This window comes from Hemitrygon akajei, chromosome 24 (genome assembly GCF_048418815.1).
Source record: "Hemitrygon akajei chromosome 24, sHemAka1.3, whole genome shotgun sequence".
In the NCBI taxonomy this organism is placed as follows: domain Eukaryota; kingdom Metazoa; phylum Chordata; class Chondrichthyes; order Myliobatiformes; family Dasyatidae; genus Hemitrygon; species Hemitrygon akajei.
The window spans coordinates 436,096-451,971 of record NC_133147.1 but is presented as its reverse complement, the minus strand read 5'-3'; the positions used below and the strand labels follow the sequence as shown (position 1 = coordinate 451,971).

The 15,876-nt window shown below is 43.2% G+C and overlaps 1 protein-coding gene across 1 annotated transcript in view; it reads right to left on the bottom strand.

Moving 5' to 3' along the window:
• Positions 1–14,711, bottom strand: part of LOC140715779 (alpha-taxilin-like) — a 63,707-nt gene extending 48,996 nt beyond the window's left edge. Inside the window, exons 1-2 of the mRNA XM_073028158.1 lie at positions 14,581–14,711; positions 4,157–4,793 (exon numbers count right to left, since the gene is read on the bottom strand). Of these exons, the coding sequence (XP_072884259.1) occupies positions 4,157–4,769 (613 nt within the window). The 5' untranslated portion in view covers positions 4,770–4,793; positions 14,581–14,711. The remainder of the gene's footprint in view (positions 1–4,156; positions 4,794–14,580) is intronic.
• Positions 14,712–15,876: the final 1,165 nt, after the last annotated feature.

The following is a 15,876-nucleotide window of genomic DNA, read 5'->3' as shown; positions in this document are numbered from 1 at the left end:
AGATAGACAAAGAAGAATTGGTTGATGTACTTGGATTTTCAAAAGGCCCTTGACAAGGTGTCACACACAAGTCTGCTTAACAAGTTACAAGCTCATAGGTAGGTTGGGAGCATGGGCAAAGTGGCAGGTGGTTAATTAACAGGCTGAGTCTGTGGTAAAGATGCAAATCCAATGTTGGCATTTAAAGGGAATAGAACAAAAAAGCAAGGAGACAATGCTGAGGCGTTATAAGACACGTCAGGGCCACATATCAGTTTTGGGCCCCATATCTCAGAAAGGATGTGTTGTCATTGGAGAAAGTCCAGAGGAGGCTCACAAGGATGATTCCAGGAATGAAGGGGTTAACTGAGGAGCATTTGGCTGCTTTGGATCTGTACTCACTGGAATTTGGAAGAATGCGGAGGGATCTCATTGAAATCTACTGAATGTTGAAAGGACTAGATAAGGTGGATGTGGAGAGGATGTTTCCTATGGTGAGGGTATCCAGAACTAGAGGGCACAGCCTCAAAATTGAGGGTGACCTTTCAGAACAGAGGTAAGGAAGGATTGTTTTTTAGCTGGCGAGTGGTGAACCTGTGGAATGCTCTGCCACAGACTGCTCTGGAGGGCAAGTCCGTGAGTATACTTAAGGCAGAAGTTAATCATTTCCTGATCACTCAGAGCCTCAAAGGACATGGCGAGAAGTCAGGTGTCTGAGGTTGAGTGGGATCCTGGATCAGCCATGAAGGAATGCAGGGCAGATTCGACAGGCTGAATGACCTAATTCTGCTCCCATGTCTTATGGATTACAGTGTCAGGAAGTGTATTGTTACGTACCCGTGGGTATCTTGTGCCTGTCACATGACCATGATGTAATTGAGGCTATGCTGGGCATGATGTAATGGTCTTGTGATGGTGGAGTGACATAATTTTCCTGCCAGTGAGAGGTCATGTGATAGTTTTTTTTTTCAACAGGGTATAAAAGGGGAACCCCTCCCTGTGACACAGGGCAGTTCGTGGTTGAATTTGCCAGTGACTCCATTTTGCTGAGTATTCGATGTAATGATGCAGTTTTTGCTTTAAAGTAGAGTTTTACTTTCTGCCTTAAGTCTCAAAGGTTATTGCCGGCAGTTTTGCTACAATACTGCCAGTTAAAGTCCAGTCGGAGAGTGAAGAATTATCAAAGTTCAGAGAACCCGAAAGATCAAGGAAAGTTGGTATTGTTGGCGGTAAACGGGTCCGACCTTATTTGATCCTCATTTGGAAGGAATTAATAATCTGCACCCACGTTAGTCCCTGCTGTAGGAGCAGAAAGGACTGGGGCAGTGAGTTATTCGCCAAAAGGAGAAGGTCAGTGCCTTTAAGCCATTTTATTTCCTTCAATCGTAAATCCCTCGGCAAAGCATACTTTGGCTGGGATCAGCAGTAACATCGCAAAAGAGGATTTTAATTTACTCCAAGCAAAGTCTCTCTTAACTGACTGTGTAAATCATTTTGGACTTTTTGCAATACTACTTTAAAGAACTGAGTTCGCATTTCTCGCTTTAAGAACTGTTCGAGCTGCCGTATCGCAGCCAGCTTCCGGTTAAGTTAGTCGTTTGTTTACTTCTGGGGTTTTTTTCCAACAGTGTTTAATAAATGTTTTATTTGTTATAAAAAAACCTGTCTCAATTATATATTCATTGTTGCTGGATCATAACAGTATGGTCACACACTTTGGTAGAAGAAATAAAATGGTTGACTTTTCTAAATGGTGAAAAAATTCAAAAACTGAGGTGTTGAAGGTTTTGGGAGTCCTTGTGCAGAAATCCTAAAAAGGTTATTTTGCAGGTCGAGTCAAATGCAGCGTTAGCATTCATTTCAACAGGACCAGAATATAAATGCAAGAATGTAGTGTTGAGACTTTATAAAGCACTGGAAAGACCTTACTTGGAGTACTATGATTAGTTTTGGGCCCCTTATCTAAAAAGGACATTCTGAAACTGGAGAAGGTTCAAAGCAGGTTCACGAAAATGATTCCAGGCCCTAGTAAAAGGAAAAAGGAGTTGCAATGCCAGGAACAATGAGGTATTTATGGAGTATAAGAAATGCAAGAGAACACTTAAGAAAGAAATCAGGAGGGCTAAAACAAAGCTTGAGGTTGCCTAGCAGACAAGGTGAAGAAGAATCCTAATGAATTCTACAGATATTTTAAGAGCAAAAGAATTGCAAAGGATAAAATTGGTCCTCTGGAAGATCAGAATGGTAATCTATGTGGAGTCAAAAGAGATGGGGGAAATCTTAAATCTCTAGAAGAGAGTAAGCATTCGGCACGGACTAGAAGGACCGAGATGGCCTGTTTCCGTGCTGTAATTGTTATATGGTTATATATGGTTAAATGGATTTTATGCATCTGCATTTTACTCAGGAGATGGACACAGAATTTATAGAAGTGAGGCAAAGCAGCAGTGAGGTTGTGGATTATAGAGGAGCAGGTGCTTGTAATCTTAAGGCAAATTAGGGTGGACAAATCCCCAGAGCCTGACAAGGTGTTCCTTTGGAACTTGATTTAGGCAAGTGCAGAAATTACAGGGGTCCTAGCAGAAACAGTTAATTCATCCTTACAAAAGGTGAGGCACCAGAGGAGTGGAGGAGAGCCAATGTTGTTCCACTGTTTAAAAAAGCTCCAAATTTCAACCATGAATTATAGGCCAATGTGTCCGACATCGGTAGCAGGGAAGTTACTGGCATGTATTCCAAGGAACCAGATACATGAGTATTTGAATAGACAGAGAATGATTAAGGATAGTCAACATGACTTTGTGCACGGTAGGTCATGTCTAACCAATCTTAAAAGAGTTTTTTGAGGGAGTTACCAGGAAAATTGATGAAGGCAATAAAGTAGATATTGTCTACATGGACTTTATCAAGGCACTTGAAAACATCCGGCATGGGAAGTTGGTTAGGAAGGTTCAGTTGCTCGGCATTCAAGATGAGGTTGTAAATTGGATTAGACATTGGCTTTGTGGGAAAGCCAGACAGCAGTTGGTTGCTTCACTGACTGGACTGTGACCAGCGGTTTGCCGCAGGTATGCTGAGTCCATTGGTTTTTGTCATCTATATCAATGATCTAGATGATAATCTGGTTAATTGAATCAGCAAATTTGCGGATAACACTAAGATTGGGGGCATAGTGGACAGCAAAGAAAGCTATTATAGCTTGCAGAGGGACCTGGATCAGTTGGAAAAATGGGCGGAGAAAATGGTAGATGAAACTTAGTGCAACACCTTGCTTGTCTGCATTTCGGTAGGACCAGCCAAGGTAGGTCTCACACAGTGAACATTAGCGCACTGAGGAGTGTGGTAGATCAAAGGGATCTTAGAATACAAGTCCATAATACAAACGTACATTGAAAGTGACATTATGGGTAGATAGGGTTGTAAAGTAAGCCTTTGGCACATTGGCTTTCATAAATCAATGTACAGAGTACAGGAGATGAGCTGTTATGTTGAAGTTGCGTAAGACATTGGTGAGGCCCAACTTGAAGTACTGTGTGCAGTTCTGATCACCTACCTATTGGAAAATTGTGAGTCAGGTTGAACAGAGACCAAGAAAATTTACAAGGATGTTGCCAGGTCTGGAGGACACAAGTTATAAGGAAAGATGGAATAGGTTGGGACTTTATTCATTGGAATGTAGAAAATTGAGAGGAGATTTGATAGAGGTATACAAAATTATGAGGAGCGTAGATAGGGCAAATGAAAGCAGGCTTTTTCCCACTGAGTCTGCATGGGACTATAACTAGATGTCATGGAATAAGAGTGGAAACTGAACATTTTGAGAGAACATGAGGAGAAACCTCTTTACTCAGAGGGCTGTGGGAGTGTAGAATGAGCTGCCAGCACAAAAGGTGCATGCAAGCTCGATTTCAACATTTAAAAGAAATTTGGATAGGTATATGGATGGTAGGGGTCTACAGGGCTACAGTCCTGGTGCAGGTCAATAGGAGGAGGCAGTTTAAATGGTTCAGCACAGACTGGATGGGCCAAAGGGCCTGTTTCTCTGCTGTACTTTTCTTTGTTTCTATGACAATCACTGTCAGCATTTCATTGATTTTTCTCTTAACTGAGAAAAATAAACATGCAAATTTTAAACAAGAGAACTTGCATTACTTTAACTAGGAGAAATTTAGCTCACCCAATGCTTTGGTTTTCTTTTTTTCTGGAGCTTTTTTCAGGTCCTTGTTGTTCTGGACATCTCCATTCTCTTTGACACGAACCTCAGCCTTCACCACTTTCTCAATCTCTTCACTCATCTCTCCACACTCTATCTCCCGCACACCATTCCTGAGTGGCTCGCTGTTGGCACACTTTTCAAGCTCTTCCATTTCTGGTGATTCCTCAGACTGCACAGAAGAACTGTGGTCTGGCAGATTACAGCAGTAAGTGTTCAGAATGTCTTCTAGCTGTCGGCTAAGCTCATCTGAGACATCAGATGTCGAAGACTCAGGCTGGAGGCTGTTCAAGCTCTCTGCAGCTGACGTCCCTTGGACAATAAATGATTCCTCACCATCATTTCCTGCTGCTCGTTTCAGAACCTCTTCACAGACTTCGACATTATCATGGTTTTCAACAAGCCCATTCTGGCCACTAGATTTTTCAATTGTTTGACAAACGGTTTCCAGTCCAGCAGATTCAACCCTTAGGTCATCCTCTCCTCCAAAAGATTCTGCACCTGCGACTCTAACTAATTCAGCCTCAACACCATCAGCAGATGGGCTGAACTTACTCTCAGAATCTTGATTTTTCATGGTTATGTTTTATTTGATGGAAACCTGCAGAGAAACAATAGGAGTCATCTTAATTACTTTCATCTTCATTACTTTCTAAAATTAAAATCTACAAAATTCAAATAGCTACATAACCCAATTACTTGGAAACACATTTGGCAAAATGATTAATTTGGATAACCCTGCTATTAATTTCTCAGTTACCTTGTATTAATTGTAAAATTTTCTGAAATATTATACACAAGATGTAACTGATTAATTCAGATTATGAATGGCTGCACAGCATCACAACAGAATAAATTGTAATTTATAACTTTCTACTTTGAAGATGTTCAAAATGAGTTTAAATTTTTAAAAGACAGGTAAAGTGGAAGAGGCAGCAATAATGAATGAAATCTCTGAGAAAAGGCATGAAAAAAGCAAAAGACATGAACATAATAGTATCAAAAAGAAAGTGAAGAGGAGGATGGTGACTGGAGTGAGGGCAGGACTAATCAGGGATAATGTGGGAAACGTGTTCCTGATGTCATAGGAGGTAATGTGGGTAACTGATGAATACTTTTATTCAATATTCACCAGGAAAAGGGACCCGGAAAAATGCTGAACACATTAATGTACTGAAGGATGTTGTCAGGAAAAGAAGCAGTGTTGTAGCTTTTGAAAAAGTTTAGAAATGATAATTTCCTGGGCCAGGCAGAATATGCCCTAAATTACTATATGAAGTGAGGGGAGATATCGCTGTGCCTTTAGCAATGACCTTTGCATCTTCACTGGCCACAAGAGTAATACCAGAGCATTGGGAGGCTGGAAATGTTATTCCTTAGTTCAAAAAGAGGAACACTGAGAATTATAGACCAATGAGTTTTACATCAGTGATGGGCAAACTAATGAGGACTCTTAGCAACAGGATTTGAGCACTTGGAGAAGTGTATTCTTATTACCGATCAGCATAACTTTATGAGGGGCAGGGCATGACTCACAGGCCTGATTTAATTGTTTTTTGAGGATGTGACAAGGCACACTGATGAAGATTGAGCAATGGATACAGTGTACAAGGACTTCCGTAACGATTTTGACAATGATCCCATGGAAGGCTCATCCAAAATGACATGAGGCATGGGAGCCATGGAAACTTGGCAGCGTGAATTTGAAATTGCCTTGCACATAGGAGGTACAAGGTGGTAGTAGATGACACGTATGCTGCTTAGAGGTCAGTGATCGATGGTATTCCTCAGGGATCTGTTCAGAGATCCCAGCTCTTTGTGATTTTGGATGAGGAAGTGGAAGGGGTGAGCTAACAAGTTTGCAGTTGCCACGAAGGTTGGTGATGTGGATAGTGTAGAAGGTTGTCATACGTTACAACAGGATGCAGAGCTAGGCTGAGAAGTTTAATCCAGCTAAATATGAAGTGATACACTTTGGAAGGTCAAACATGAAAGCAAGTACAAAGTTAATCACAGTATTTTTAGCAGGGTGGTAGAACAGAGGGATCTTTTGGGGGGGGGGGGTGCTCCAAGTCCATAAAACCCTCAAGGCTGCTGCACACGTCAATAGGGTGGCTAAGGCAGATGGTTTGTTGTCCTTCATTAGTCTTGTGATTGAGTTCATGAGCTGTAAGAGAATGCTGCAGCTCTATAAAATTGTGGTACCACAGCATAGCAGTTAGTGCACTTTTACAGTGGCAACTGTAAGATCAGTATAAAATCCCTGCTGCTGTCTAAATGTTCTCCCCATGACAGTGTGGGTTTCCTCACATATTACAAAGACATACAGTTAGGGTTATAGTGTTGTGGCTATGCTATTTTGGTAATGGAAGTGTGGCAACACTTGCAGACTGCACACCATAAGCTTTGCTGATTTGACTTGACATAAGCGACCCATTTAACTGTATGTTTCAATGTATATGTGACAAATAAAGCTAACCTTTATCTTTAAAACTCTAGTCATGTTCTGTTCATCTCATTATAAGAAGGATGTGGTAGAATTAGAGAGGATGCAGAGGAGATTTACAAGGATGCCTTCTGGATTAGAGAGCATGTATTGTGTGGAAAGGTTGAGTGAGCCTGGGTTTTTCTCTTTGGAGCGAAGGAGGATGAGAGGCAACAATAGCAGTGTATAAGATTATAAGATGCAGAGACAGAGTGGACAGTCAGTGCCTTTTTCACCAGGATAGCAATGGCCAATAAAAGTGAAAGTCAATTTAACATACAACACAACAGCTCAGGAAAGAGCCTTCACCCCACAATGTTGTGCCAACCTTTGACTTAATCCAAGACCAATCTAGCCCTTTCCTTCCACGTAGACCTCCATTTCCTGTCATCAATGTGCCCATCCAAGGGTTTCATGAATGCCCTAATGTCTCTGCCTCTACCACCACACTGAGCTGCCAGAAGTGATTGAGAGAAGTACAATATTATATTAGAGGATGGAGAAGGAACTAGAAAAATCCTGATGAAAATACTTGCACCATGTTATCCACGGGTGCTTACCCTTTAACTATGTCTATTCCCATTATAATTTCCTGTGATTTTTTTTTCCAATATTTTCCTCACAACATAGAAAGTTATTGAAAGGTATTCCAAGGAACCAGCTATGAGTATTTGGATAGACATGGACTAATAGACAGCATGGTTTTGTGCGTGGTAGGTCATGTCTAATTAATGTTACAGAGTCTTCAAGGAAGATACCAGGAAAGTAGATGAAGGCAAGGCAGTGGATGCTGTCTACATGGACTTTAGCCAGGCACTTGACAAGGTCCCACACAGGAGGTTGGTCAAGAAAGTTCAGTCGCTCGGCATTCAAGATGAGGTTGGCTAAGACATTTGCTTTCTGGGAGAAGCCAGAAAGTGGTAGTAGATAGCTGCCTCCCTGATTGGAGAACTGTGACTAGTGGTGATCAGTGCTGGGTCCAGTGTTGTTTATCATATATATCACTGAGCTGGATGATAATGTGATAACTGAATCATCAAATTTGCAGATGACACCAAAATTCAGGGTGTAGTGAAGAGTGAGGAAGGCTATCGTGGTTTGAAGAGGGAGATGGACCAGCTAGAAAAATAGGCTAAAAAAAAAAATGGCAGATGGAATTTAATGCAGACAAGTATTAGGTTTTGCACTTCAATAGGACCAACCAGGGCAGGTCTTACACAGAGAACGGCCAGGCACTGAGGAATGTGGTAGAACAAATAGATCTGAGAATACAGATCCATAATTCATTGAAAGTAGCATCACGGTTAGATCAGGTCATAAAGAAAGCTTTAGGAACATTGACCTTCATCGATCGAAGTATAAAAGATGGATGTTCTGTTGAAGTTGTACAAGATATTGGTGAGGCCCAATTTGGAGTATTATGTGCAGTTTTGGTCACCTACCTAACGGAAAGATGTAAACAAGGTTGAAAGACCACAGAGAAAATTTATAAGAATGTTGCAAGGACTGGAGGGCCTAAGTTATAAGGAAAGATTGAATAGGTTAGGATTTTATTCCTTGGAAAGTAGAAGATTGAGAGGAGATTTGATAGAGGTATACAAAATTATGATGGTATAGATAGGGTAAATACAAGTAGGCCATTTTCCACTAAGGTTAGGTGGGACTACCACTACAGGTCATGGGTTAAGGGTGAAAAACAAAAAGTCTAGGGGAACATGAGGGGAAACTTCTTCACTCAGAGGGTGGTGAGAGGGTGGAACAAGCTGCCAGCTCAAGTGGTGCATGCAAGCTCAATTTCACATTTAAGATTAGTTTGAACATAGACAGTAGGGGATATGGAGGGTTAAAAAAACATAGATAGAAACATAGAAAATAGGTGCAGGAGTAGGCCATTTCGCCCTTCGAGCCTGCACCGCCATTCAGTATGATCATGGCTGATCATCCAACTCAGAACCCTGTACCTGCTTTCTCTCTATACCCCGATCCCTTTAGCCACAAGGGCCATATCTAACTCCCTCTTAAATATAGCCAATGAACTGGCCTCAACTGTTTCCTGTGGCAGAGAATTCCACAGATTCACCACTCTGTGTGAAGAAGTTTTTCCTCATCTCGGTCCTAAAAGGCTTCCCCTTTAACCTTAAACTGTGACCCCTCGTTCTGGACTTCCCCAACATCGGAAACAATCTTCCTGCATCTAGCCTGTCCAATCCCTTTAGAATTTTATACGTTTCAATAAGATCCCCCCTCAATCTTCTAAATTCCAGTGAGTATAAGCCTAGTCGATCCAGTCTTTCTTCATATGAAAGCCCTACCATCCCAGGAATCAATCTGGTGAACCTTCTTTGTACTCCCTCTATGGCAAGAATGTCTTTCCTCAGATTAGGAGACCAAAACTGCACACAATACTCCAGTTGTGGTCTCACCAAGGCCTTGTACAACTGCAGTAGAACCTCCCTGCTCCTGTACTCGAATCCTCTTGCTATGACTGCCAACATATCATTCGCCTTTTTCACCGCCTGCTGTACCTGCATGCCCACTTTCAATGACACCCAGGTCTCATTGCACCTCCCCTTTTCCTAATCGGCCACCATTCAGATAATAATCTGTTTTCCTGTTCTTGCCACCAAATGGATAACCTCACAGTTATCCACATTAAATTGCATCTGCCATGAATTTGCCCACTCACCTAACCTAACCACATCACCCTGCATCCTCTTAGCATCCTCCTCACAGCTAACACTGCCGCCCAGCTTCGTGTCATCCGCAAACTTGGAGATGCTGCATTTAATTCCCTCGTCTAAATCATTAATATATATTGTAAATAACTGGGGTCCCAGCACTGAGCCTTGCAGTACCCCACTAGTCACTGCCTGCCATTCTGAAAAGGTCCCATTTATTCCCACTCTTTGCTTCCTGTCTGCCAACCAATTCTCTATCCACATCAATACCATACCCCCAATACCGTGTGCTTTTAAGTTTGCACACTAATCTCCTGTGTGGGACCTTGTCAAAAGCCTTTTGAAAATCCAAATATACCACATCTACTGGTTCTCCCCTATCACTCTAGTAGTTACATCCTCAAAAAATTCTATAAGATTCATCAGACATGATTTTACTTTCACAAATCCATGCTGACTTTGTCCGATGATTTCACCGCTTTCCAAATGTGCTGTTATCACATCTTTGATAACTGACTCTAGCATTTTCCCCACCACCAATGTTAGGCTAACCGGTCTATAATTCCCCGGTTTCTCTCTCGCTCCATTTTTTAAAAGTGGGATTACATTAGCCACCCTCCAATCCTCAGGAACTAATCCCAGTATCTAAAGAGTTTTGAAAAATTATCACTGGATGCATCCACTATTTCTTGGGCTACTTCCTTAAGCACTCTGGGATGCAGACCATCTGGCCCTGGGGTTATTGTCCTTGTGCAGGTAGATGGGGGTGGGAGTAAATAGTTTGAATGGTTCAGCATGGAGTAGATGGGCCAAAGGGCCTGCTTCTGTGCTGTACTTTTCTGAGACCGACTCGTTTCTATACCAATTCAACAGAGCAATCCCACTCCCACACACACTTCTCCTCTGTATTCTGTTGTTCCTGCATTTTTAACACCTCCTCAACTGCTTATCTACACAAGGGATAATGTCCAGTTCAGGGACCAAACTAAGCCACATACCTTTGTGATGTAGAAGTTGCAGAATACAAGGTTATATGAAGATTGGTCAAATCAAATTCACAACTATACCATAGAAAAGGAATATGTGGGCTTGTGTTTGGAATAATACTCTATATCCCAAAGGAACCAACTTGGTTTTCTATGATAAGAGGATTACATAATGATGACCTTTGGGCTATGTGGGAAGTATACAGAGATCCCTGTGCATGGAAGTCAGGCTGGCAAGTGCTGAGGACGTAGACCATGTTGATGATACCACCCCCCCCCCCCACCCCCACAGGTCAGTAGGTGTTGGAATTGGAGGTCAGTGCAGGCAGGAAACACAAGGGTCAATGATCCCCCTCCTAGGTCAGTGAGTCTGAAGTTTGAAGACTGGACTTTGATGTCCCTTCGTTAGCAGGTCCTGGGGTCGATACAGAAGATCAAAGTTGGTGAGGCTGGAACTTGAGACGCTGATAATGTATGTAAAGGGTTAAACATAGCAGGCTGTTTTTTTCTGCAAGAAACCTTGATGATCAACAGATGTGCTAATTTTGTTATTCAATGCTGAGCAATATTTCTTCTCGAAGTTAGCCAGCTAGTGTTTCAGGATGCTTGTCTCCTTGTGCAGTCATGCGCAGAGACAAGACCACTCCAGTCTGTTTTGTGTATGTGGCCATTATACAGTTGACCCTCCTTATCCATGAGTTCCGCATGCACGAATTCAACCAACCGTGAATCGAGAAAACCCGGAAGTGCTCTTCCAACACTTGTTGTTCGAGCATGTAGAGACTTTTTTTTCTTGTCATTATTCCCTAAACAATGCAATATAACAACTATTTTACATTGTATTTACATTGTATTAGGTATTAAAGTAATCTAGAGATGATTTAAAGTATACAGGAGGATATGCGTAGGTTATCGTGGATCGGGATCGAAAAAGAATTGGAAGATCTCTTACTAAGTCAGTCGGAACAGGTACATCCGGTATTATTTAGTGTCAGTCAAATGTTTGTCTTAGTATATAGTATATATTTTACCTTTCTGTGCATATAAAACACTTAAGAACGTATGTTTCAGCTCGGAACTTGGAAGTTCCCAAGTTAGATCCAGTGACAGATCGCTCCTGAGCGCACTCTCCATCTGTGCCTGGTTGATGTGGAGGATCAAAAACCCAAAACCCAATAATTAAACCACTGCGTTGCTTAGTAATAATTGTAGCTTTCATCAGGGCAGGGCTTTTCTCACTTCATCCTTTAAAATTGTTCTGATCGTTGACCGACTGTAGCCTAATGCTTTTGCAATGACCAATGGCATTTCACCTCTTTCTGATCGCTTTACTATTTCCACTTTATTTTCAATCGTGATCGTGATTATTTTCGTGAACACAAAGACTGCGGATTCAGAGCTCCGCCGCACTGAGACAGATTAAATAAAGTGGGCATGCTGTGTTAGGCACAAGAGGCACATTTCACTGTACGTTTCCACAAGACGTGAGCAAAATTGGGCCATTCAGCATTGAGTCTGCTGAACCTCTATCATGTCTGATCTATTACCCCTCTCAACCCCATTTTCCTGCCTACTCCCCAGCTAATCAAGAACCTATCAACCACCACTTTAAATATGTTTACTTGGCCTCTAGAACCATCTGGGGTAATGAATTCCATAGATTCATCACCCTGTACCGAAAGAAATCCCTCATCTCTGTTCTAAATGGACATTCCTCTATTCTGAGGCTGTGCTCTCTGGTCCTAGACTTCCCCACCGTAGGAAACATCTTCTCCACATCCACGCTACCTACGCCTTGCAATATTCAGTAGGATTCAATGAGATTCCCCCTTATTCTTCTAAACTCCAGTGAGCACAGGCTCAGAGCCATCCAACACCCTTCAAACATTAACCCTTTCCTTCTCATGAACCTCCTTTGGATCCTCTCCAATGCCAGCACACCTTTTCTTAGACAAGGGCACCAAAACTGCTCCCAATGTTCCAAGTACAGTGACCAATGTTTCGATGTACATATGATAAATGGCCCTGAATTTGAAATCCAACTTCAATCTGAAATAATCTTTTGTGTTTTCTTTACTTCTCACTCATTCCCCATGCTTATCTCAGATAAGCTATTCTCTGCTTTTCCACCAGGACATCAGACTGTTTAATTCATGCTGCTACAACTGAATTTCTGTTATATTGACTATCTTGTTGTAAATAATATTATAAATTACTATAATTGCACATTCGAATAGAGATGTAAAGATTTTTAATTCCACATTTATATGAAGGATGTAAGTAATAAAGTCAATTCAATTTATGAGCAGTTTTAATATTATTTGCTAGTTCACCATTGTTTTATTTTATCCTTATTTAACCTAACTTTTTCTATATTTTAAAATTTCCAAATCTCTGGCCTTTATTGAAGGAACACAGCTCACCTTTTTTTAAACTTACTTTGATAGGCAGGACTAAAGCCACTTTCTCTCCGTGCCTTCACCGCTCCAGGAAATGGCTCAGGTGAAATTTAGCCTTGAATGTTTGTCACAAGATACAGCAGCTTGACATATACACTGTTACAAGACACATAGACAGACCTCTTGTACAATAATCATGAACTTTTGATTTCATCTTGACCTTTGTGGTTCATGTCTACTCACACAGCACAATCTTTGTAACTGTAACAACATTCTGCATTCTCTTGTTTTTCCTCTCGCACAACCTCAATGTACTTCAGTTTGGAATGATCTATACAGACAGCATGCAAAGCAAAGATTGCCACTGTATCTCAGTACGTGGCGGTTGATTAGGGGTAGCCAACCTGACAGCCTGGAGCCCAGACCGACTGGTTCCCCAGTCCCATCCCTGGACAAGGAATAGTTATAGATTTGCAGATGGTGTAGAAAAGGTGCCATCAAGAATTGCAGTGGGTTCTTGATCAGCAGGGTGGGGGGGGGGGGGGTGAGGAATAGCAAATAGAATTTAATTCAAATAAACATTACCTTTTGGAACTTCAAATCAAGGAAGCACTTTTACATTGAACAAATTACCCTGGGTATTGTTGTACAGAGTAAAGATGCATAGTTCCCTTCAAGTGGAGACACAGGAAAACAGGGTCCTGAAAGGTATATTTTGGCAGCCGGCCTTTGTTAGTCTGGGCACTGAATATACAAGGTTGGGAGGTTAAGTTGTGATTACACAAGACGCCGATGAAGCCACCTTTGGAGTACTGTTTTGTTCACCCTGTTACAATTCCATGCCTGGAAAATGGGACAAGTCCTTTCCAACTCCCGCAACGACGATTCTACTAGGCTGTATTTTTTAACCTCATACAAGATCAATGATTGCAGGTAACAGGAAGAGGAAATCCTGTTTCACTCGGTTACCACCTGGAATATTTATACAGGGCTTCACGCGATAAGATGAAACTGGCAGGACACTAGGCGAGGTAGAGAGAATAGACTGAGAGCTGATAAATACACAATTCCTTAATAAGGCTGAAACCCCAGAACGACAACGGTTCAGGCCTGAGGCTCGAGTGCACTAGGGCCAAGAGGACACCCAGCTCAGCCTCCGGCGTCTCCACCTCCCCCTAGGCCGCACTGTGACGGCAGTGCAGCCAATACCGAGCAACAACGCAGAGGCCCCAGGCCCGGCCCGCCGATCCTTCGCTGCCCACAACCTTGGGCTCTCTCCCCCCAAGGGCCATCGCTTAACAGTGCCTCCGACCCGCTCACCCATTCCTGGAGCCGGGAACCGGACCGATTGGTTCCACACCCCACTCCCCGGTCCCAGCCCCAGAGTCCGGACCGATCGGTCCCCCAGTCCCAACACAGACTCCGAGAGTCTAGACTCCGGACTGACCAGTCCCCCGACCCCTGGAGCCTGGACTCCGGACTGACAGGTCCTTCGACCCCTGGAGCCTGGACTCCGGACTGACCGGTCCCTCGACCCCTGGAGCCTGGACTCCGGACTGACCGGTCCCCCGACCCCTGGAGCCTGAACTCCGGACTGACCGGTCCCCCGACCCCTGGAGCCTGGCCTCCGGACTGACCGGACCCCCAACCCCTGGAACCTGGACTCCGGACTGACCGGTCCCCCGATTCCTGGAGCCTGGACTCCGGACTGACCGGTTCCCCGGAGCCTGGACTCCGAGCTGACCGGTCCCCCGACCCCTGGAGCCTGGCCTCCGGACTGACCGGACCCCCAACCCCTGGAACCTTGACTCCGGACTGACCGATCCCCCCCAAGACCCACCTGAGCCGGAGCAGGAGCCGAGTATTTTGACTCCGCAGCGGAATTCCCACACCGTTGGGGCGAGGAGGATATACGTCATTGCGTATAATCCTTTTATCAACCAATCAGAGTCCACCGCGCCGCCGCTTCACAACTGTTCCACAACGGTGGCCACGTCCGCTAGGGTCAGGGGTGAAAGGTCGGGGGCGGATGCAGTGGCATTGGTCCTTGGGATTCGTTCTTTTTTGGACGGGGTTTGTGTCCGCCGGGAAAGGCTCCTGAAAGTCGGACTGTTTAATCGCTGTCCCCACGCACATACACACACTTATTTGACAAATAAAATTAAGCCCTTGTTAAATTTCACATGTTCTGCCAGTGGTGTCGCCTGTTAAATCTTCTATACGGTGTTGTGCTGGGGCAATGGCATCAACATGGGAGATGCCAACATGCTCAATAAACTGATGAGAAAGGCTGGCTCTCGTATAGGAGTCAAACTGGACACACTGGAGGCTGTGGTAGAACAAAGGACTCTACGGAAAATCCCGGCAATTCTGGGCAATGTTTCTAATTTCTACATGCCTCCTTGGCTGAACAGAGGAGAACTTTCAGTAACAGACTAAGACAACTATGCTGCTCCAAAGAGTGCTATATGAGTTCATTCTTACCCTCAGCCATTAGGCTCTATAATGAGTCAACCTACAGCCGGGAAGTGATGGGCCCCTCCCATTGGCCTGTTTGTGGTTACTTTTTTTTATTCTTTCTTACTTTTATAATATGCACTGGTAATGCTACTGTGACATTGTAATTCCCCTTGGGATCAATAAAGTATCTATCTGTCTATTTCATGTAAATTGGACTGACTTTGATAAGGTTGGCCGTGCTAAAGACGTCCCACTTTCTTCCCCCACATCTCCATTGTTTTTGCAATGCAGAAATGAAACAAACTCCTGATATTTTCAATGACTTGGTCTTCTTTTGTATTGAAAAATTGAACAAAGTAATGACCCTTAGTTTTAAAGATAAGATAATGTACATTGAAGCATACAGTGAAATGCACCATTATGTCTACAACCAACACAGTCCAAGGATATGCTGGGAGCCCACCAGTGTCACCGTACTTCTGACACCACTTTAGCATGTCCTTAATTTACCCATATGAATGTCCTTGTAATGTGGGAGGAAATCAGAGGAAAACCAATGTCATGGGAAGAACGTACAGAGGCGAGAATTGAACCCAGGTCTCTGGCGCTGTTATAGCAATACACCTTGAACTCTGAACACCAATCACAATGCGTGCCACCTAATTTGTTAACAGTT